Source organism: Callorhinus ursinus, unplaced genomic scaffold (genome assembly GCF_003265705.2).
Source record: "Callorhinus ursinus isolate GAN/ISIS: 27379988/994484 unplaced genomic scaffold, GSC_fseal_2.0 scaffold29, whole genome shotgun sequence".
NCBI lineage: Eukaryota > Metazoa > Chordata > Mammalia > Carnivora > Otariidae > Callorhinus > Callorhinus ursinus.
Window position 1 is genome coordinate 15,409,120 of NW_027397091.1, and position 23,319 is coordinate 15,432,438.

At 43.9% G+C, this 23,319-nt stretch overlaps 2 protein-coding genes across 3 annotated transcripts in view; both read left to right on the forward strand.

The window, feature by feature from the left end:
• Window positions 1–14,829, forward strand: part of SEC23B (SEC23 homolog B, COPII coat complex component) — a 39,337-nt gene extending 24,508 nt beyond the window's left edge. The window contains exons 15-20 of one of the 2 annotated variants that reach the window (XM_025876800.2): window positions 1,756–1,833; window positions 4,782–4,943; window positions 6,483–6,569; window positions 8,811–8,966; window positions 9,563–9,628; window positions 14,353–14,829. In XM_025876800.2, coding sequence (XP_025732585.1) covers window positions 1,756–1,833; window positions 4,782–4,943; window positions 6,483–6,569; window positions 8,811–8,966; window positions 9,563–9,628; window positions 14,353–14,442 — 639 coding nt within the window. In that variant the 3' untranslated portion in view covers window positions 14,443–14,829. Of the gene's footprint in view, window positions 1–1,755; window positions 1,834–4,781; window positions 4,944–6,482; window positions 6,570–8,810; window positions 8,967–9,562; window positions 9,629–10,503; window positions 11,036–14,352 lie in introns of those variants that run through there. The other variant, XM_025876801.2, reaches the window with a different exon arrangement.
• Window positions 14,830–19,687: 4,858 nt separating this feature from the next.
• Window positions 19,688–21,227, forward strand: SMIM26 (small integral membrane protein 26). The gene is made up of 2 exons (XM_025876891.2): window positions 19,688–19,862; window positions 20,877–21,227. The coding sequence occupies exons 1-2, from the start codon at window positions 19,745–19,747 to the stop codon at window positions 21,041–21,043; spliced, it is 285 nt and encodes a 94-aa protein (XP_025732676.1). The 5' UTR covers window positions 19,688–19,744; the 3' UTR covers window positions 21,044–21,227.
• Window positions 21,228–23,319: the final 2,092 nt, after the last annotated feature.

Sequence of the window (23,319 nt, forward strand, 5' to 3'; positions counted from 1 at the left end):
TCTTTCTCTGATTGACTTATTTCACTCAGCATAACACCCTCCAGTTCTATCCACGTCATTGCAAATGGCAAGATCTCATTCCTTTTGATGGCTGCATAATATTCCATTGTGTATATATACCACATCTTCTTTATCCATTCATCTGTCGATGGACATCTTGGCTCTTTCCACAGTTTGGCTGTTGTGGACATTGCTGCTATAAACATTGGGGTGCACGTACCCCTTCGGATCCCTACATTTGTGTCTTTGGGGTAAATACCCAGTAGTGCAATTGTTTGGAATGCCTTGATTTTAAAGTTAAGTCACTGCTGGGCGCCTGGGTGGCTCAGTTGGTTAAGCGACTGCCGTTGGCTCAGGTCATGATCCTGGAGTCCCGGGATCGAGTCCCACATCGGACTCCCCGCTCAGCGGGGAGTCTGCTTCTCCCTCTGACCCTCCCCCCTCTCATGCTCTCTCTCTCTCTCTAATAAATAAATAAAATCTTTAAAAAAAATAAAATTAAGTCACTGCTTAGGTGTGATTCTTATGCAGGGGCATGCCATCAGCATGATGCTTGTGTTTACATTTACCATTACCAAATGAGATAGACTGGAGGGTGAAAGGCTACTGATAGGGAGACCAGTGAAGGATTCTAGAGGCTCGAGAGCTGATACCAGGGTGGTGGTAGGACAGTCGAAGGGGAGGGAAAGTTTGGAATCAGGATGTATGCTGAAAGAAGAGTTGATAAAGCTTATTCAAACTAGGTGGAATCAAAAACCAAAAAATTACCATTGACTTAAGTTTTGAGTGTGGGTGACTGCAAGGATGTTGGAGAGGTAAAAGAGCTGGAAGATGGGAAAGGGTGGAGAGAGGCGTAATTTTTCTTTAATGTGATAAATAGTTCAACTTACTTTACTCATGAACTTGTGAAAGTACGTCCGAGGGAAGCTATCCTGTAGTTGGGTGGAAGTCCCTACAGGAGCTCAGGTTAGAGGCAGCACTGGACAGGGGCGGGATGGGGGGGTGGATATGGTTGACATCAGTCTGGCTTTCCTGTTACTTGTAGCTGAAGCAGTGAGGATGGGAGCAGGGGGCCAAGACCTAGCCTCCAAGGAACCCACTGTTAGGGCGTAGGGAGATGAAGGGCATCTCAAGACAGAGAAGGATCCGTTGGAGAGGGGAAATAGGAGGAGAATTTCACAGACTTTGGGGGAGCCACTTGACCTGTGGTGCTGGGGAGTCCAGGAAGGTGAGAGCCGTACCAGGTCATCGGACTTGGTAAGAGAGGGCAACTGTCAGAGATGGGCTTTCTTTCAGTGGCGGAGGGTCCAGTTCTCTAGTGGCCAGAGGAGATGTGTGAAACAAAGAGGAAATAAAAGCGGAAGAGAAAATGTTGTTTGGAAACTTGTCTTTGAAAAAAGGAAGAAAATTGAGCTGTAGTATTGTAGACTTAGGAGCTTTTCCTATGGAACACTCCTGTGGAAGAGGCACCTAAGACAGCTCCTTGAGCCACTGACTGGTCAGAGCAGTCCTCCGGCAGCATCTCCTGGGAGCTGGGTAGAAATGCAGGATCTCTCCAGATCTGCGGAATCAGAATCTGTGTTTAGCAGTGCCCTGGGTGATGGGTCTGCCTGGCTGTGTTGGAGAAGCGTTGGTCTGGGACCCTCAATCAGTCAGAGTTGAGACTGGAATGTAGCTCTCCTACTGCAAGGAGTTTTCCAGGTGACAGTGACTTGACTTTTTTCTTTTTTTTCTTTTTTGCTTTTCTTTCAACAGTGTCAGAAGTTTGGACAGTATAACAAAGAAGACCCCACGTCTTTTAGGTTATCAGATTCCTTCTCTCTGTATCCTCAGGTAAGTAACATGTATTTTTTTTAGTATATGTGCTACCGAAGCGAGCACTCTATTTTTTAAATAACTAAAGAAAAATAAATTGTTATAGAAATAAATCTCTCAGCTCTCAGGCTAAAGTGAGGACTTGGTGGGTCCTGACAAGTACAAGTACACTGACAAGGTCAGTGTACTTTCCCTTAGGTTATTTCATCTCTAGGTGATGAAGTTTGTTCAGTTCAGGACAGATACTGTGTCTGTGTGCGAGACAGTGCCTCAGCCCTACAGAAGACAGAGATGACACGCAGGGAGGAGAAGAGAGTGGCTCCCCAACAACCCCAGCAAAACAGGGTTGTTGCTGAAGACCACAGCAGAATCTCTTCATTTGTAGAGGTTCTGGGTAAGCAGCTACCTACCTCAGCAGCTGCTCAAGAAAATGAAGCACCCATGAATGTGATTATAACAAAATGAGGCCACAGATCATGACAGATATTTAATGATACCTGTGTAGGGATGGGAATCAGCAGTAAGCAGCTCCTGTAAATGACCGCATTGTGCACGAACCAGGCATTCGGGGGCCATCGGACAGTGAAAGCAGGGAGAGGAGTGGACACGGCATGAAACCGCCATCAGGAATCTGTGTATTTACTTCTCCTGATGTCCGTCCTCATCTGTAAATGAGGAAGCTAGAGCCGGCCTCGGTGGGTGGTTGTGAGGATGGCAAGCCGAGGCGGAGAGTGTTGCCCGCAGGCCCAGGCGCCCGTTAGGCACTTGGTCAGTGTGGGTCTGCTCCACAGCGGGGCCCACGACTCTCAGGTGGTTCCTTCATGGGTGCAGCTTTCCCGTAACCGGAAGCAGAGCCAACTCTTTTCCCTCCCCTCAGAGACGCCTTAATGAGGAAAAAGTAGAGAGCAGCACGCTCATTTTTAAATAAATTTGTGAGCACTCAGATATCCTAATAGGAACTGTTCTTTTGATTACTGAATTTGGAAAGTTGATATAGATTTCAGTCATGAACTTGTATAGCTTGAACTCTCAGGGTTGAAAGGGGGCCTTAGAGGTCCCTTCACCTGACCCCTGGCCCAGGGCAGGGCTCTGTGGTCCCTGATGCCCACGCCTGTGGCCTGTGCTGAGGCAGTCGAGGCTGCCTGGTGTTGTGGAGGGTGCCCCGGGACTACCAGAGTCCAAGCGCAGCTCCAGCACTGGCCCTGCCCCTGCTGACCCTGGAAGAGGCCCTGAAGCCCCATGGATGTTGGTGTCCTCTTTACAAGGAAGGAGTGGGTCTGGAGAAGTGGTTTGCAGTCTCTTTAAGGTCGTGGAGCCCTTTCTTGGAGAGGACCCTCCCCCTCAGAAGCCAGCACAGAAGCAGACAGACTTGCAGCTGCTCTGGTTGTGCCCACCTTTACCACCGCTGCTGCCAGGGTGCCTTCCACCGCCCCCCCATCTTGGGCCCAATGGACCCGCTTAGACCGAAGAGCACAGTTAGAAAACCACCGGATGGGGTGGTTTGTAAGATTCCTTTCGTCGAGGCATCTAGGTTAGAGGTCAGGCGCCCAGTCTCTGTAGCCAGATGCCTAGAATAAAGTGGTTCTGCCCCTCAGTGTGAGTGGCCTTGGGCAAGTTGCCAACCCCGCAGTTTGCTCACCCATAAACTATAGGTGGTAAGAGAACCTGCTTCGTGGGTATATTAGAAGAATTAAATCATTCTTTCAAGTGCTTTGCGCCTTGCACACAGGATGTATTGATTATCAGCCATGATTATTATGTAGGAACCAATGGTTCAATATTTGGAGTCTCAGGAAGCTTTATACTTCTCAAAGCAGCTCATTTTCATGTTCTGGCACCTCTTTTTCCCAACGTGGGGCTTGAACTCATGACCTTGAGATCAAGACCTAAGGTGAGATCAAGAGTTGGACCCTTGGGGCGCCTGGGTGACTCAGTCAGTTAAGCATCTGCCTTCAGCTCAGGTCATGGTCCCAGGGTCCTGGGATCGAGCCGCACACAGGCTCCTGCTCAGCGGGGAGCCTGCCTCTCCCTCTCCCTCTGCTGCTCCCCCTGCCTTTGCATGTGCGCTCTCTCTCTGTCAAATAAATAAAATCTTTAAAAAAAAAAAAAAACGAGTTGGACTCTTAACCAACTGAGCAACCCAGGTGCCTCGTTTTATTTTGTTTTTATTTCTATTTTTATTTATTAAGTATTGGCACCTCTTTAGAGAGAGCTAAAAGTCTGACTTGCCCCTTCTGATCTCAGGGTAAAGAACATACCTCTCCAGCCTCCTCTCTTATCCCTCTCTTCCCTCCACCCCTGATGCCAGTGCACCAGCCTGAGTGCCTCTCATGCAGCTGGAGTCCCCTCCCTCTGGCCTCTTCATGAACATCTTTCAGACCCCAGTGGCTTGGGAAGCTTCCTGCTGCCCCTCCATCCCCACCCCATCCTACTAGTACTTTCTGGTATTGTGCTCACAACAGTTGTGGCTGCCCAGAGTGTGCCTTTTCCTTACGGCACTGTGGCCTCTCTAGAGCAGACATTCTGTCTGCAGCCTGGCCCAGTGACTCCAGAAATAAACGCTTCTTTGCCTTTCCCCTTACCTGTGGAAGCTTTGACACACCCACAGGGCCCCTCCCCCTTTCTTAAAAATAATGTTTATAATTGTGGTGAAAAACACCTTCTTAACCATTTTTCAGTGTGCAGTTCAGTAGTTTTCAGTATATTCACATTGTTATGCAGCAGATCTCCAGAACTTTTTTAACCTGCAAAACTGAAACTATACTTATTAAACAACAGATTTCCCGTTTCCCTCTTCCTCCAGGCCTTGGTACTACCATTGTACTTTCTGCTTACAGGAATTCATAGGCCTTTGTCTGAAAGTCTAGCTTCTCTTTCAGAGACCTGAGGCAAGCTCACTGTCTGGGTGTCTAAGAAAGTTACAGCTGTATGCATTTGTCTCTTTTTTTTTTTCTTTGTAAATGCAGTTCATGTTCCATCTTAGAAGATCTCCATTTCTCCAAGTGTTTAACAACAGTCCTGATGAGTCATCGTATTACAGACACCATTTTGCCCGACAGGATCTAACCCAGTCCCTCATCATGATCCAGCCCATTCTGTACTCCTATTCATTCCACGGGCCACCAGAGGTGAGGTTTACCTGAATGCTTTTGTCAGAATTGGAATCACGTAATACAGGTTGTTATTTTTTTTTTTTCTAGCAAGTTTACTCTTAGAGCAAAGCTGTAAAAAAAAGAAAACTTTGAGTCTTTATAGTAATTTAACATTAATTCTGAGTATTAAAAAATACACATAGGAGAAAGTCACAGGACATATAAAGAAAGCTATTATCTGTGGAAGGCAGGATTATATATTAAAAAAACATAAGGGGCGCCTGGGTGGCTCAGTTGGTTAAGCGACTGCCTTCGGGTCAGGTCATGATCCTGGAGTCCCAGGATCGAGTCCCACATCGGGCTCCCTGCTCGGCAGGGAGTCTGCTTCTCCCTCTGACCCTCTTCCCTCTTGTGCTCTCTATCTCTCATTCTCTCTCTCTCTCAAATAAATAAATAAAATCTTTAAAAAAAAAAACCATAAAAATACGTAGGTACTTTTTTTTTCCAGTTACTTTGGCCCAGTAATTCCATGTCTTGTGCCTGAAGGAAATCCTCTGACATATAGGAAAAGCTTTGTTCAAAGAAATAGGAAAATGAACTATTATAATAGAGATTAGAAAACAATCCAAGTGTTTAATAGTAGGAAAATAAGTAATCTAAGAAATATTTATAAAGTTTATGTAATGTGATAAAATATTAAAATATTATATGAAGGGGAGCCTGGCTGGCTCAGTTGGTAGAGCAGGCGACCCTTTATCCTGGGGTCATGAGTTCGAGCCCCACGTTGGGCTTAGAGATTACTTAAAAATAAAAATTAAAAAAACAAGAAGAAAAAAGATACAAGCATCGAATGTAATTATTTTAGAAAGGGGGCAGTACCTGGGTAGCTCAGTCGGCCGAGCATGGGACTCTTGATCTCTGGGTTGTGAGTTCAAGCCCCTCATTGGGTATAGATATTACTAAAAAAAATAAAATTACATGAAAAAAATCAAAATAGAAACTTTCCTAAATTATGTATTTTTTAGCATACAAGAATTAAAAACTATGTGAAAATAAATGATGAATATTTGTTGGACTTGGAGACAAATTTTCAAATTTTCCTTAAAGAGTACATTACTTTTATTATTGAAATAGAAATTATAATAAAATGGATTGTTGTAATAAACTTTTAAAACTCCTATTACAAGCTATTCTTTTTCATACAGGCATCGCTGTTTTCAGTCAACTATGGCAATAGATTTGAGAGGCTGTGTCTCCAATAGATAAAATACATTTCTAACACAAAACTGAGAATGTTTAGAATTATCTCTGGTTCCTGGAGCAAAAGATGTCCTTAATCTCTCTTCCCAGTTGATGAGGGATTATTTGGAGCCTCTTTCTCATACAAAGTTGATACCTAGAACTGCCAGGTCAGGGAGCAGAAAGCAGGAGTTTCCTTAAAGATGGAGAGAGCCATTGTGCTGGGTGCCATTCGTACGTAGCCGTTGTGTAGACCACCTAGGTGGGGGGGGTGGAGCGGTCGCCGTCGGGGGCACAGGGGGAAGACCAACGCCGTCTCTCTCCCTTCTTCTTCAGCCAGTACTCTTGGACAGCAGCAGCATTCTAGCTGACAGAATTTTGCTGATGGATACTTTCTTCCAAATTGTCATTTATCTTGGTGAGGTAAGAAGATACTAATTTCTTTCCTTACTATTGTTTTGGCTTTCTTTTTCTTAATTTAGGTTTTTGTGACATTTGGAATAATTGGGGCTTAGAAGACCCGCTGTTTATTAGAATGAGTATAGCGGTTAAATCTTTTTTTCAGGTCCCTGGGGTATTTGTATACTCAGTAATTTTAATTATATTTGCTGTAAGTAAATCTCAGGTGGTCCTTTTAAATCACTCTAACTTACTGCTTTTCGAGTTGCAAGACAAGGTCAGTGTACTTTCCCTTAGTTGACTCTTGACACACACTGCTGTCCTTTTGGAGTTACATTAGAGTTATTAGTAAACGATAAGTTTGGGGATGCCTGGGTGGCTCAGTCAGTTAAGCATCTGCCTTCAGCTCAGGTCATGATCCCAGGGTCCTGGGATCAAGTCCCGTATTGGGCTCCTTGCTCAGCAGGGAGCCTCCTTCTCCCTCTGCCTGCTCCCCCTGTTTGTCCTCTCTCTCCTTTCTCTCTCTCACTCTCTGTCTGACAAATAAATAAATAAAATCTTTAAAAAAAAAAAACCACCAAAAACAATAAATTTGGGACTGCAGTTTTTCTTTGATGAAATAACATGGCACCCTGACCCTTACACTGGTCTGTGGATCCCTAGGATGACTGTGGATGGCTTTCAGGGGGGAGCCCCTTTCTTCCTCAGAGGGGTTTCCTAAGAAAGGGAATGGCTCCTCTGAAGAAAATCCTTTAACTGAGCATTATGTTCATTGATAAATTCTTTTCCTTCTGTTGTCCATTCTCTACCTTCAATAAATTGCTTTGGTGATTGACTTGACTTCCTAGTCTATCTATATGTTAGATGTGATTTCAAATGTTCTGCAAAGGCATACATTGTATTTCAGAATTCCCTTAATAACTTAGGACGAATTCGTTTTCTGATAGTAATATGCATTTTACAGTTTTTAACTTTTTTCAGCATATTAACACCCACTCTGCTAGGTGCTTGCCCCGTTGGGTGACCAACTGCTGTTCCCACTGGTTCCTATGGGAGCAATAATGATGTAGGTTTCTATGCCTTCAGCTCAGCCTTAAAGACTTTCTGACCACAGCCCCCATCCTGCTCATTCACACGTTTATTGAGTACTGTCTGTGTGCATGCAAGTGATGGTTTCTAAAGACAGAGACAGTGACATGGTTCTCACTCTCCAAAAGCCCCATGTCTGCTGGTTGTGGGTGTTCGGATGAACTCTTGGACCCAAACAAGCTTATGGGCATTTCCTCTATGCTACCAGTCAGTCAGAAATTAAGACCTGAAAAATGCTACTGGAAACTCTGAAAAGGGGAGAGCAGGCTGCAGAAGGAAGCAGCTAAAGAGAATCTTCCTTCTGGTATCAGACTAACAGTTCTGTTTTTGAAACCCATCGATCACTCGTTACATCCTCTTACTCCCTTTCCCCTCTCCGCTGTTTTCTTTTTTAGTGTCCCCTGAATAACACGTGAATGCACGTTAGGTTATTTCTAAAGTTATATTAATCAGTTAGCGAATATTTCTTGATTTCCTGTGTGCACAAGGCATTTTCTAGAGCTGTTGCCAATGGGGATAAAAGAGGGGGAGACACAGTGTCAGCTGAGGTGAGGAGATTGGCTTTACCTTCTATGCTGTAGGATATTGCCTTCTACTTGCCTAATGAACACCCGTGCATTGATCCTTGCAGCTTTTCTCTCCCCCACCAAGGGTATCCTAACTCAGAGCCCAGGGGAGTTGGGGATGAGTCTGGGTGACACTAGGCACTGGAGTTAGGCGTAGAGATGTGCCCCTAGGGAAGAGAAAGAGGGGATGGATTCCATGTAGGAAGCCAATAGATCCCTTTCCCTACCAGCTGGAAGGACATGGGCGGCTGGACCCAGTGATGGCAGTGGAGATGGAAAGGCCGGGTGGCTCCTTGGGACAGCTGTTCCCTGGGTGTTTTTAGCTGGTTGGTATGTACAGGTAGAAAGGGAAGAGGTGTGACTGATGGCTCTGACGTTTCTGGGAGAACTGTGTAGGTGGGGGTGTCCTGGCTGCATCTCTTTGCTTACTCACACTTGTCCTACCCAGCTCCCCTTGCTACCTACTGCACCTCATCGTTCTTGACATGACTTCTTCACTGGAAACAAGTTCTGGGTGGTAGTGGGAGTGTTAGAATGTCAGGAGTGTCAGAAGAGAGTGTTGTTTCCATGTTTCCACAATGGTTTTGGTTGTTGGTTTGTCTTGGTGCAGACCATAGCCCAGTGGCGTAAAGCTGGGTACCAGGACATGGCTGAGTATGAAAACTTCAAGCACCTCCTGCAAGCACCACTGGATGATGCCCAAGAGATTCTGCAAGCGCGCTTCCCCATGCCACGTTACATTAACACGGAGCACGGAGGCAGCCAGGTGAGTGAGCTGAATTCCAGCTCTCGTGTTCTGGTGGTTTCATGAGGTAAATGGCTGTATATCCAAACGGCATGGTTAATATTTCATGTGGTGACTTAAACTGACACTCGGGCAAACTTCCAAATATGACTTCTTAAATGAGTGGTAACATTAATGTAAAAGTAGAGGATTGCCAAAATAAAACACTTCATGCTTCAGGAACCCTAATAAATGGAGAGTCATTGGCTTACACTAATGAAATGGGTGCCTTTGTGGTGTTAAAAAAAAAAAAAAAAACAACTAATTTAGGGACGCCTGGGTGGCTCAGTCGGTTGGGCGTCTGCCTTCGGCTCAGGTCATGATCCCAGGGTCCTGGGATCGAGTCCTGCAGCTGGCTCCTTGCTCAGTGGGGAGCTGCTGCTCCCTCTGCCTGCCACTCCCCCTGCTTGTGCATTCTCACTCTCACTCTCTCTCTCCCTCCCACACAGAAATAGATAAAAAAAAATCTTTAAAAAAAAAAAAGCTAATTTAACAAAAGGAAATGCGGTAAAAACTTTTTTCCTACTACACCAATATTAATGTCACTTATAATCTTTAAATCTCTTGTGTTTTTAAAGGCTCGATTCCTTTTGTCCAAAGTGAACCCATCTCAGACACACAATAACCTGTATGCCTGGGGACAGGTAAGAAATTGTCAAGGGGACACCTGGGTGGCTCAGTCATTAAGCGTCTGCCTTCGGCTCAGGTCATGATCCCAGGGTCCTGGGATCGAGTTCCACATTGGGCTCCTTGCTCAGTGAGGAGCCTGCTTCTCCCTCTCCCTCTGCTGCTCCCCCTGCTTGTGCTCTCTCTCTCTCTGACAAATAAACAAAAATCTTTAAAAAAAAAAAAAGAGAAAGAAATTGTCAGGTATCTGGGGAGGAGGCCAGGCTCCTTTTTGAAAAACTAGTTACCAAATGGATCTGTTTTGGCCTTAGAGACAGACTAACTCAGGTATTTTGCTGGGGGGGAGAAAAAGCTTTCAGTACATAGCTGAGACGGGAGGGGGCGCCTCGTGTGGATCCCCTTCTGCAGTACACAGCCTAATATGACAGATTCGGGCCAGAGGGCAGAACTCTGTAGTGTGACCTGCGTTTGGCTCTCTTCATAGACACAGCAACATCTCCCCAGACCCCCCTTTGCCCCCCAACCCCACTCTTCTCTCTCCCAAGCGTGTGGGGCAAAAACACCTGCTCACCACTGGCTCTATCTCCTCCTCACTTTTCAGCCTCTGTCTCCTTTAGCTAATTATTCCCAACATTTATGTCTCTCTCAAGTCTTTCCATTCCCTCTTTTCTTATAGCATTTTTGAAAATTAAACTTTGTTTTGAGGCAGTTGTAAATTTACAAGCAGTTGTCAGAAGTAATATGGAGAGATTCTCTGTGCTCTTCACCTTGTGTCCCCCAGTGGGAATATCTTGCACAACCATAATGCAGTATCACAGTCAGGCTATTGACATAGATAAGGTCCAGATACACGTTTCCATCACCACAGGGATCTCTCATTTGCCCTTGTATAGTCACTCTCACTTCCCTCCAGCCTCCACCTCTTAACACCTGGCAACTGCTGCCGTGTTCTTCACTTCTATGATTTTGTCAAGAATATTATGTATGTGAAATCGCGTGGTATGTAACCTTTGGGGACTGGCTTTTTTCCCTCAGCATGATTGTCTAGAGATTCATCCAGGTTGTTGCATGAATCAATAATTTGTTTCTTTTTACTTGCCAGGTAATATTCTGTGGTATTGATACATTGTAGTTGTTATCGATGTACTGTAGTTGTTTAACCGGTCACCTGTTGAAGGACATCTGGGTTGTTCACAGTTCCTTACCGTTAAGAATAAAGCTGCTATGAATAGTCATGTATAGGTTTCTCACGAACAGAAGTCTTCCTTTCCCCAAGATAAATGCCCAGGAGTACATTTGTTCAGTGATATGGTAGTCACATGGTTAGTCTAAGAAACTACCATATTGTTTTCCAGAGTGGACTGCCTCCTTCTGCATCCCCACTAGCAATGTATGAGTGATCCATTTTCTCTGCATCCTGCCAACATTTGGTATTGTCATTATTTTGATTTTTAGTTATTCCAGTAGATGTGTAGTGGTATAACATTGTTTTAAATTACACTTTCTTAATGACTAATGATGCTGAGCATCTTTTCATGTACTTCTTTTCCATCTATATATTTTCTTCAATGAAATCTTTATTCATTTTATAATTGGATTATGATCATGATCTCTGGGTCCTGGGATCAAGCCCCACGTCGGGCTCCCAGCTCAGCAGGGAGTCTGCTTCTCCCTCTGCCTCTCCCCCTGCTCATCCTCTCTCTCTATCTGTCTCTATCTGTTTCAAATGAATAAACAAAATCCTTAAAAAAAACCTTACTCCCCTTTATATTCCTTTATCTTGCCCCATTTATAATTGTGTTAAGTATTTCTTCTACATGATTAGTCGGTGTTACAGTTTTTCTTCAACCATCAAAAATAATTTATAAATCTCAAGAGAAGATGCAAGTCCTATTATATTTATCCATATTTTTGCTTACTGTGTTCTGTATGCCTTCTTGATACTCCGAGTTTCTTTCTTTATCGTTTCCTTTCTGTTTAGAGATCTTCCTTTAGCCATTCTTTTAGGTCTCCTGATGATAGATTCTTAGTTTTCTTTCATTTGAGAATCCTGATGTCCCCTTCATTCAGGCAGGATATTTTCTCTAGATACAGGATTCTGGTGGCAGTCCTTTTCTTTAGGCATCTGAAAAATATTTTGCCACTTCTCTTGGCTTCTCTGGTTTCTGATGAGAAATTCGTTGTCATTATTGTTTTTCCCCTATAGGTAAGATGTCATTTTTCTCTGGCTGCTTTCAAGATTGTTTCTTTATTAATACTAGTTTTTCAGAAGTCTAAATACTCTGCGTTTGGTGTGGATTTCTTTGGATATATCCTATTGAGAATTTGCTTGGCTTCTTGATTCTGTGTATTTATCTCTCTTGCCAAAATTGGGTAGTTATCAGCCATTATTCTTTGAATAGTTTTTCAGCCCATCTTCCTTTTCCTTTCTCTCTAGGACTCCAGTGACATGCATGTCAAGCCTTTTGTGGTTCCACAGGTCCCGGGTACCCTGTTCATTTTTTTCCCACCTGTTTTCTATTTTTCAGTTGGGTAATTTCTATTATTTTATCTTCCAGTTCACTGATTATTGTCTCTGTTCCTTTTTCTTTTTTTTTAATAATTTTTTTATTGTTATGTTAATCACCATACATTACATCATTAGTTTTTGATGTAGTGTTCCATGATTCATTGTTTGTGCATAACACCCAGTGCTCCACGCAGAATGTGCCCTCTTTAATACCCATCACCAGGCTAACCCATCCCCCCACCCCCTCCCCTCTAGAACCCTCTGTTCCTTTTCTTTAATGAACTCACACACCGAGCTTTTTATTTGTTTCTGTATTTTTCAGTTTTAAAACTTTACTTTGGTTTTTCTTTATGTCTACTTCTTTCCTGAGACATTCTTTCAGGCTTTCTGTTTTCTCATTTGTTTCAAGTATGTTCGTAATTGCTCATTGGAGCTGCTTTGAAGTCTTTGTGAGATAATTCTAACACTGTTGTCAATTTGGTGTTAATACCTGCTGACTGTTTTTCATTCACTTTGAGATCTTGGCTGTTGGTATGACAAGTGATTTTTGATTGAAATGTGAACATTTACATGTTTGTTATGAGACCCTGGATCTATTGAAATCGGCTGTTTTAGCTGGCTTTTAATCATGCTGCTTTGGGAGAGAATTGGGGAAGACATTGTTTCATTACTGCCAGATAGCAAACCAGGTTTTCCATTGGCCTCTTGACATGACATGACATGTGGGTGGGGGACAATTCACTGTTACTGTTGGGTGGGGATGGGTGTTTCCAGCTCCCCACCTGGTCTCCACTAATCCCACCATGGAGATGGCCTTGTTAGTGTTGGATGGTAGTGAAAGTGCTGACTCTCCACTAGGCCGCCTCTGATACCCAGTGCAGGGGGCACGGAGGACATCTTACTACTGCCAGGTCTGGGTCGAAGTGCAGGCTCCCCAAATGGTCTCTACTGGTACCATGGCAATTAGGGAGACGTCCCCCTGGCCGTTGGGGAGGAAGTTCCCAGTGCCATACTTAGCCTTCTCAGAGAGCATCCTGGTAGGGGTGTTGGGGTCCCTTGTTACTGTCTTGTGAGGGTGGCAGTCTACGGTGCTCACTCAGCCTTTGCTGGTGTGGGTGGGGCCACAGTTTTTTCTGTCATCTTTGACTGGAGTTATTATCTAACATTTGTTGTTTTGCTAGGCTATGCTGGTCCTTTAGCTAGAGAAAGTTGGCTTTCTCTCTGTTTTTGTCTGTGTCCAGTGATTGTTTACCAACCTTTTCAGCTCCAGGCTTGGGATATATGAGGCAAAAAGGAAACCCAGGGCACTCACCACTGTGTTGTTCCTTGGGACTCAGGGCCCTGGTTTGTCTGCTCTCTTCTCTCCACCTTTCATAGTCTTATGTTTCTTTTATATAAAATGCCCAGGGTTTCTAGTTGTGCTTAGTGGAAGGAATAGAGAAAAGCACAGGTACTCCTTCTTCCCGGAAGGCATCTTATAAAATTTTAATTATGCTTATATTTTCCTAATAGTAGTGCAGTATCATTTTGGAAAATTTGAATATGTTAAAGAAAAGATTAAGAAAGAAAATTAACATTACTTATAATGCCACTATCTAGAGTTAAGTACTTCCAGCTTCTTTGTAGGAAGCTGGAATGTGTATATTATGTATATTTTTACTTATTTTTTACAAATTTGGGATCTTACTAGAAATCAAGGTTTCTATTCAGTTCTTTTCCCTTCACATTACATAAATCATGAACATTTCTGATAGTACAGATATCCATCTTTTCAGTGGAGATCCTGATCCACTCATTAGTAAATATGGCACCCTACAAGCTTCTCTTGTAAGCAGGGCATGAAGAACATTGGGTTAGGTGCTGGCAGAGTGATGGGGAAGGTGAGACACAGGGTGTGTGGCCTCCAGCAGCTCATGCTTGATGGGCAGCCAGACTCCGGACGAGTCATCAGCACTATGGAGAGGATTAAAGCAGAAGGGCATATGCCCGAACTGTCTGTAGTGGCAGGGATGGCCTGACCTCAGTGGGTTGGAGAAGGGTTTTGTGGGGAAATTGTGCTTCAGTTGATAGAATAGTTAGCTAAGCAGAGGATGGCAGTGGCGAGAGTCCTCCTACCTAGCAGAGGGGGTAACACTGTGAGTGTTCCAGGGTGGTGGAAGGGTCCTTAATAATTCATGAATTCTAACCAGCTTTTCAGATACCTGCCAATAAATCTTTACCATTAAATTTCAGGAAACAGGAGCACCCATCCTAACTGATGATGTTAGCCTGCAGGTATTCATGGATCATTTGAAGAAGCTGGCTGTCTCCAGTGCTTGTTAAGCTGGAAGATGTGAGCAGAACATTGAAGAACACATCGGATTGTGTTCACAATTGCTGATAACGGCTTAAAAACATTCCTTTCACTTTACTTGTGGGTTTTAATAAATAATCAAAGGAAGCATTGTATGTAACTCTTTAGATTATAATTTATTTGTATTCCTTATTTGTGCCCCTTTTCCTGCATCATGAAGTTCTAAGGTCATAAACGTTTTGGTACTTGTAGATGTTTATATGCTTTTTATATCCTAACTTTACAGTTATATAAAATCAGAGGTAATGTATTTTGGCAACTTATTTAGGTGAAAATCATAATGATCAGAAAGGAAATAAATCTGGATAAAGAAAGCACCGGCTAAAATAGTCCTAATACAAATTTGATTTCCTGAAGTCTCTGTGTGTGTATGTGTGTGTTTTTAGTGACTCCCCTGAGAGATATTTCCTGAACTTAATCTTCCTTTTCTGTCTTAATGTTAACCGAGGGAAAGCTTGAAATAGGTGAAACTTTATCATCAAGGCAGAGCTGTCTGGAGTGCACGGTCCCTAACTCACATGTAAACAGCACAGCCCAGGTAGCCATAAAGAGTGGCTGATGGGCATCAGTGGCCGTAACAGAGTGACAATACATTTATCTCGGGCATCAAGTAAAATGAACAGGTACTGTTTTTTAATCAAAGTAATATATGCATGGTTTTAAGAAACAAAACAAAACAGTGTATCCTAAAGAGCTTTATAATAACAGTTCACTCCCTGAGCCTAGAACTACTTTTTAGAGGTGACTGGTTTTAACCTTTCCTTTCAAGTTATTTGTTGATGTATCAGTGTTAGCCAATGTGTCTCTCAATTCCCATTTTCCAAAATGAGGACCTTTCTATACCTTTATTTTTATATTATCAAGCTTGGTAAAATTTACATTCTGACCTATAAGCACAGTTACGTCTTCTGTCTCAAAGTTCATTCTGAAAGTTGAAAACTAATAAAGATCATTTACACAATGGTGATAATGTAAACATTGTCCGTGTTCGAGTCAGGTAGTATTACATTTTTCTCCAAGGGTTTGCTGTCTCAGTCCCTACACCACTTGAAGGAAAACGTTCCCAGTGACAAAATCAGTCACTTACGTTCTTATATTCTAGCACTCCACAGGTTGGTTTGCTTCTTTTTTGCATCATAACTTCATGTATTTGTTGTTGTTTTCCCTAGAGATTCTAATTTTTTTTGGCGGGGGGAGAAGATTTTGTTTTCTCTTTATTCAGAAATTTGAATTTCTTATTCTACTGAATGAAGTCCATTCTTTATTTTTTTTATAAAGATTTTATTTACCCATTTGAGAGAGAAAGGGCATGAAAGCATGGAGGGTCAGAGGGAGAAGCAGACTATCTGCTGAGCAGGGAGCCTGATGTGGACTCAATCCCAGGACTCCAAGATCATGACCCGAGCTGAAGGCAGTTGCCCAACCAGCTGAGCCACCCAGGCACCCTGAAGTCCATTCTTGATCTCCCCTTTCATCACAGGCTGATTTGCTATGACAAGTCATCCAGGAATTTCTTTTGTTTTGAGGCCTGGGTTCTACAATTCCTTTTATCCCATAAGTCATCTGCTATCTTAAATTACATGGGAGATAACTCACTGAATCTATTCTGTCTTCATACTTGACAGCTTTGCTGGGTATAAAATTCTAGGCCCCAAACAACTTTCTCTCGGAACTTTGGAGCTATTTTTTTATTCATTCGACAATTTGCTATGTATGGAGTATCTTACAGACACTGGGAATGTAGCCAATAAAATAAATTTCTGCCCTGGTGGAGCTTGTGTTCTAGTTAGGGAAGACAAACAGTAAAAAAAAATTAGAAGTAAAGTGTGTAATTTATGAGAAGGTACTGAGTCCTCTAGAAAAACAAAGCTGGAAACTCCTATTCATTGGATGTTGGGCCATCTGGATTGATTCTTCTTTATATTTTGAATTTGTATCACAGCCTTTTGCCTTTGGTGTACGTTCTGGGGACCTTTCCTATCTTAAGGTGTTTAACACATTTTAAATGCCAAGGGCTTCTATTCTGTGTACCTTTTCTGTAGGATATTTTTCTTATTTTTTGGATTTAAAAAAATATTTGAGAGAGAGAGCAGGGGGGAGGAGCAGAGGTAGAGGAAGAAGCAGACTCCCCACTGAGCAGGGAGCCCAACATGGGGCTCGATCCCAGGACCCTGAGATCATAATCTGAACCAAAGGCAGACGCTCAACAGACTGAGCCACCCAGGTGCCCCAGATTTTTTTTAAGTAGGCTCCATGCCCAGCATGGAGCCCAACACGGGATTTGAATTCATGACCCTGAGATCAAGACCTGAACTGAGATCAAGAGATGCTTAACTGAGCCACCCAGGTGCCTGATAAAATTTTTAATTGAGATACATCATACAGAAGAGCACAGAAACCTATAGAGATTAAGGGTGAAACTGTTCCACCTTGGGCCTTTCCATTTCAAATTAACAGAAGGTAGGATGTGATAGACGCACCTTGCACTGGTGTTCTCTTCAGTGACAATGAGTTTAGGTGCTGAGGTGAGGTGGCACCACTGGGTGCCACCAGTGGTGGCATATAATATAGAAGACATTGCCATGCAGGTTCTACCTCTGGGTACTGGTGGCTGTTCCCAGAGAGAACATGGAGATGGGGAATAGTGTATGGAAAGCAGCCATCCTGAGGTGGAAAGCATGGAGCCCAGTGTGCCTAATGAAGACTCTGAAATCCATCTTGAAGGCAAGGAAAGCCTCTGACCTCTTAGGCAGGGGAAATGACCAGTTAGGGATTTTAAAAACAGGAGAGTGGCAGGATGGATGCGAGGAAGCTGGAATCCAGGTGAGGCCTGAACAGAGGCAGGTATTTAGACAGAGGTGGGGTGTTAGGCAAGAGTCTGAAATCAGGTTTCTGGCTTGGGTGATATGTCAATCATTCTCTGAATTACAGAAAAAGAAGGAGTTCTTTGCTCTTTTCTAGCATTGATAAATTCAATCCTGGACCTTTTGAGTTTAGGGAGCTTGTGAGAGATAACAGAATGCCCAGCAGGTTGGGAGTAATTAATATGTATTTGCTTTCAGGAGCATTTGGAGCAGATTTCAGTCATTAACAAATAAATAATATGAGCAAAGTTGCTCAGGATAAGAGAAGCAATCTTGCAACTGAATACGGATGTTTTTGTTTTGTTTTTAACAACTTTATTGAGGTATAACTTACATACAATGAGCTGCTCACATTTAAAGTATATAGTTCAGTGAGTTTTTTTTTTTTTTAAAGATTTTATTTATGTGTGTGTGTGAGAGAGAGAGCACACACAAGTGGGGAGGAGGGGAAAAGGGAGAAGCAGACTCCCCACAGCGGGGAGCCTGATGCAGGACTCAATCCCAGGACCCTGGGATCATGACCTGAGCCCAAGGCAGACGCTTAACCGACTGAGCCATGCAGGGGCCCCCAGTTCAATGAGTTTTGACAGATGTGTACGCCTATGAAACCACCACCACCATACAGAACATTTCTATCTCCCCAATGGTTTCCTTAGGAGGCAAGTACTGGTCAGCTTTGTCCCACTCCAGATTGGTTTGTTCCTAGAATTTTGTCTAGTTTCATTTGTGTCTGGCTTCTTTAGCATAATCCATTTGAGATTCACCATGTAGCTGCATATATCAGTAATTCTTTTTTATTGCGGAGTGGTATACCACATTTCGTTTATCGTTTCACCAGATGATGGCGATTTGGGTTGTTTCCCATTTTGGGCTCTTGTGACTAAAGCTCTGTGAACATCCATTTACATGTCTGTGTGGATATGTTTTCATCTCTTTTGGATAAATGACTAGGAATGGAATATCTGAGTAATATGGTAGGTGTATGTTCAACTTTTTAAGAAACTGTCAGTATTGCAAAGAGGTTATGTTCCCACTAGTAAGAGGTCTGATTGCTCCAAATCCTTATAACTGTTGGTATTCTTAATATAAATTTTAGTCATTCTAATAGGTGTGTAATGGTGTCTTGTGGTTTTAATTTGCTTTTCTGTGATGACTAATGATGTCCCTGTGCTTATTGTCCATTTGTATATCTTCTTTTGTTAAGAGCTTGTTCAAATTTGTTGCCTGATTTTTAGTAGGGTTGTCTTTTTATAATTGAGTTTTAAGTTGTCCTTTTATATTCTGGATACAAGTCCTTGGTCAAATATAGGTATTTGAATATTTAATTTTGTGGCTTGTTTCATTTTCTTAACTATGGCTTTTGAAAAGCAAAAGTTTTAATTCTGAAAAAGTCCAGTTACCAGTATTTGTTTTATGGTTCATGCTGTCTGTATTCTAAAAAAAATCTTACCCATCCCAAGGTGGCCAATTTTCCCCTGTGTTTTCTTCTAGGTTTGTAGTTCTAGCTTTTACATTTAAGCCTGTGATCCATTTAGAGTTCATTTTTTTGTGTATGGCAAAACAATTTCTAAAGTGTGGGAGAAGTGGAAAGAGTCCTGAAGGACACAGAGATACCGAAGAAAATGATGTATTTGAAGCCATGAAAGGAGCAGGTGTGGTCAATGGTGTCAAATGCTTTAGAAATCAAATTTGATTATGGCTGAAAAGTAGTTACTGGATATGGCTATTTACTGAATGTCCACGCTGTGCCAAGCACATCACTTTTGCTCTCAAGTTGTTTGGTCTGTTGGAGTGGGGGTAGATTATGCTTTGAATTTAGAAACGTATGGTTAAGGGACAAGTTGAAGGTGGGCAGTCAAAGGAGATGTTCTGCTTTTGAGATGTGGGTAGAGTTAGAGTGTAATCCCGGGGAGGCAGTAAAGAATAGGACCCACACCCCAGTGGAGAGATTACCTTTGACCAGGGGGAACCCAAGGCTCACCCGGACTGGGTTCCAGAAAGGAAAATGGGGAAGAGCTGCGGGGGGAGACAGGCATTCTCGCGTATCTGAGAGCTGCAGGAGGAGTGGACGTAATCTTTACAAATACCATCTGAATCCTGTGTAAGGCAGGTGTTACAATTTTCCATGCGAGAAGTTTGTTCAGAGAGATTATCATTTGGTGTCACGTAGTATGCGAGGCTGTCCCTCCGCGGCGCAGCGCGGAAGCCCCCTAAACCCCACACCTTAGGGTCCAATTCCCCGGCGCGACTTTCGGGACTACACGCCCCAGGATGCCTCGGGGCCAGGGCAGGAAGCGGCCTCCCGGGATCGGCTCTCCATTGGAGGTGGCTGTTGTTGTGACGCGCCGGCCGGAAGGCCCGCCTCCGCCCTGGCCTCCCGGGGTCGAATCCTTGCCGGAGCCGCACAATGCGCGCGGTCCAGGCCACGTCTTGGTACCGGCGGATGTCCGTGGTCTACGCGGTGGGCGCTTGGACCACGCTGGGCTCCATGTTTTATTTAGGCCGGAAAAAACGCAAGCCACCAGGTACGACCCTCCCGCAGCCTTCGGTGGGGCGTCCTGACGGGGTCATAGAAGCGGCTTCGCTGTGCCGCAAATACCGGGTTTATTCTGCCAAACCATTGTTGAGAGCAATTCGCTGTAATGGAATCTGCCTGGAACTACCTTTTCAATCTTCCCACCTGCTTCTTGTGTATTTGAAGAATCTGTGTAAGATTCCAGAGGGAATGTCAGAGACCCCGGAGGGTGATTTATTTAAAGAGGTGATGCCTCGGTTACCTGAGCCTCCGTCGCACTTGGCGAGCAGTTTCAGCACTTCCGCCAGCCGAGCGGTATTAAAATCTTCCCAATTCCTGGGCGGAAAAGGAAATCCCTGAGCCTTCAGAAATGTGCTGGAAGTCCGTAGACCCCTGTCCGATTCTAGTTGCCTGAGGCTGAAGGGGTGGAGTTGATGGGGCGGGACTTGCTAGAGGCGGAAAATAACCGAAAACTGCGGTTGCACAGATCTAAATATACTAAAAGCCATTCGGTGGTACATTTCAAACGAGTTGATTGTATGATCTGTTAAGTGTTTTATCTCAGGAAAGCTCTTCTGTAAAAACCGTGCTGAAGATTACCTTTGGTGATAAAGCTTATCAGCGGCCTGAAAGTACACGGGTCTGTAATGGTCATGTCATATTTATTTTTATTTTTCGCAGAAAGAAAATAGTGTCAGGAATCTGACGGGGGTAGGGGTGATTCCTACCTTAATTTATTTTATTTCCAAGACTTGACTAATAATTTTAAGGACTGCTATCTTAAAATAAAAGTTAAGGGGCGCCTGAGTGGCTCAGTCGTTAAGCGTCTGCCTTCAGCTCAGGTCATGATCTCAGGGGGTCCTGGGATCGAGTCACGTGGGGGGCTCCCTGCTCAGCGGGAAGCCCGCTTCTCCCTCTCCCACTCCCCCTGTTGTGTTCCCTCTCTCACTGTGTCTCTGTCAAATAAATAAAATCTTAAAAAAAATTAAAAGTTAATAATTCGGGTGTTCCATTTTTTTCTAAGGTGATGAAGTAGAGCAAAAGGATGGCTCAAGAAATGAAATGCTTGAGCCCCCGAAAGGATTTTACTTGGAAACAATTGTCACATATAAAGAAGATTTGGTTCCAGTCACTGACAAGATCCTCAACTTTTTGAAATCATGGACTGGTGGCCCTGGACGGGAACCATGATTAGCTGCTGAATGCTGAAAACTGGGACTTTGGTTCAGCATATACATTTCATGGATGCCTTGATTTCCAATTTATGTTTATGAAAAGTGTATCCATTTAATTTAATTTTGCTGTAAAATATAATCACTCGTAGTATGCAATAAATATTTCCTTGAGGAAAAGTCAACTTGCGTATTTCAGAGGTGTCCCTCAATACTTACATGAGTGAAAGGTTGAAGTGAAATTTCACATTGAGCTTCCGTAAGCTCAGTTTTCTGAGAACGTTTCGTGTGACTTTGTATTTCTCTCGTGTTGCCGGCAGACAGGGCTTTAGCAGTCCCTTGAAGGTTTCATTCAGCTGATCTCCCACGTTCAGCCTGGGATTTATAGCAGCCGTTTGGGTACTGTTGCGTACTTGGTATGTTATAAATTAGATTTTATAACTCCTGAATTAAATAGACTTGACCTTTTTAATAGGACCTGTACCGGTACCCATCATTCCTTCAGCAGGCGTGGATTAAACCCCAGCTGTGCTACCAGTATTCTAGACATGGGGGATACAAAATCAGGACAACGTGGGTCGTGCCCTAGAGTGCTGCACTGGTCTTCACTGTCTCTTACGGTTGCAAGTAACAAACCCGCACAAGTGAGCTTAAATCAGAAAGGGGTGTTTATCAAAAATGTGTATGGACAGCTCAGAATTAAAGCCGAGTATGTTGAGGTCTTAGGAGAGCCTGGCACCCGGCTCACGAAGGCAGCCAGCTGCTCACTGAGCCTGCTTGGGCTCTTGTCTGCCTTGTTGCCTCTCTCACTACACTTCCCCCAACCCCCCTTTCTGTAGCCTAGGAGGCCTCGCTTCTCAACCACAGTGACAAAGTCTGATCAGCCTCTTCCCAGCCCAGTGTTTGGCTTCCACTCTTGTGAGACTCAGTCACTTTGTATCAGAGCCCTGCCCTGTGGATTACTGAGTACGCCTGAGTTATTAAGAAAGGCATTCGTGGGGCACCTGGGTAGCTCAGTTGGTTGAGCATCTGACTTTGATTTCTGCTCAGGTCATGATGTCTTGAGATCAAGCGCCTTGTGCGTGCTAGGCGTGGAGCCTGCTTGGGATTCTCCCCCTGCTCCTCCCCCACTCACAAAAAAAAGTGACCTTCGTTTCTCATTTGAGTAATGTTTCTTGTTTGTAGCTATTCGGGACCCTATGAGGATTAGGGATGACTGGTAGGACAGAAATCCATCGTTTCTAGTTTCCTGCTATAGAACTATCTGGTACCTTCAAACCGTTGCCTCGATTTCTCCTTGATGTCCGTTCTACCAGTGTTTGGGTGCAGTCAACCTAAGTGAGGAAAGATGCCAGGATAGCAGGTAACAGCTTCAGATGCCAGCAGCAGAGAGCCCCTTTCCAAGGGATACCAGAGGTCAAGAAAGGGGCAGTGCCGGTAGGGTAGGTGCCCTAGTGGACCACCGTGATTGGCATCAAACAGATGAGCAAGAAGCAGCGTATGGTGGGCAGGGAAGGTGAGAGAAGGCAGTGAATCCGAAGCACAGAGAGGCAGGAACAGCAGTATAAACCTTACGGGAGACATTCCCAAAGCAGAGAAACATAAGAACGAGGACTTGGGGCATTTGGCAGGTGAGAGCTACCAATAGATGACACGCAGGATGAATGCTTCTACCTTCCTTCCGCTGGCAGTCAGTTTACCCAGGATCCATAAACTAGTGCGGCCCAAGGGGACGTTGGCTTAGATTTCCCTGGGACTTGTCGGGGTGTGTTAGCTAGATCTACCCTCACGTCCCTCTCACAGCAGCCCCGACCAAACTCCTCTGAACTCGAGATCCATATCCACCTAGCATTGCCACTTGGATGTCCCCTAGCTACGTCCAGTCCCACAGCGGAAGTCGCCGCCTTCACCCACAGCCCGCTCTCCCCTCCCTCTCTCAGAGAACACTCCGTTGTTCGAATCAGAAACCCACCGTCGTAGGTTTCCTTCCCCGCTCGCTTTTCCAGCACCACGCCCTGTCCTTTGTACCTTTGGAACCCTCCTCCGCTGCCTCTTTGCTGTGCAGCTGCGACTCCTAACCATCTCATCTTCATTGTCCTCCCCTCCAACTGGTTTCCGCAGTATTAGCCGGCATGACTTCTCTGAAATTAATTTTTATCAAAGCAACAGATGCTTATAATTCTTAAAAACCAAAAATGCTAAAAAAAAAATAAAGTTGCCTGCTTTGCTGTCTAACCCCTATTCTATTTTTTTTTTAAGTAACCCTTTTGGTTTTCGGCTTGGAGGAGGCCAGGG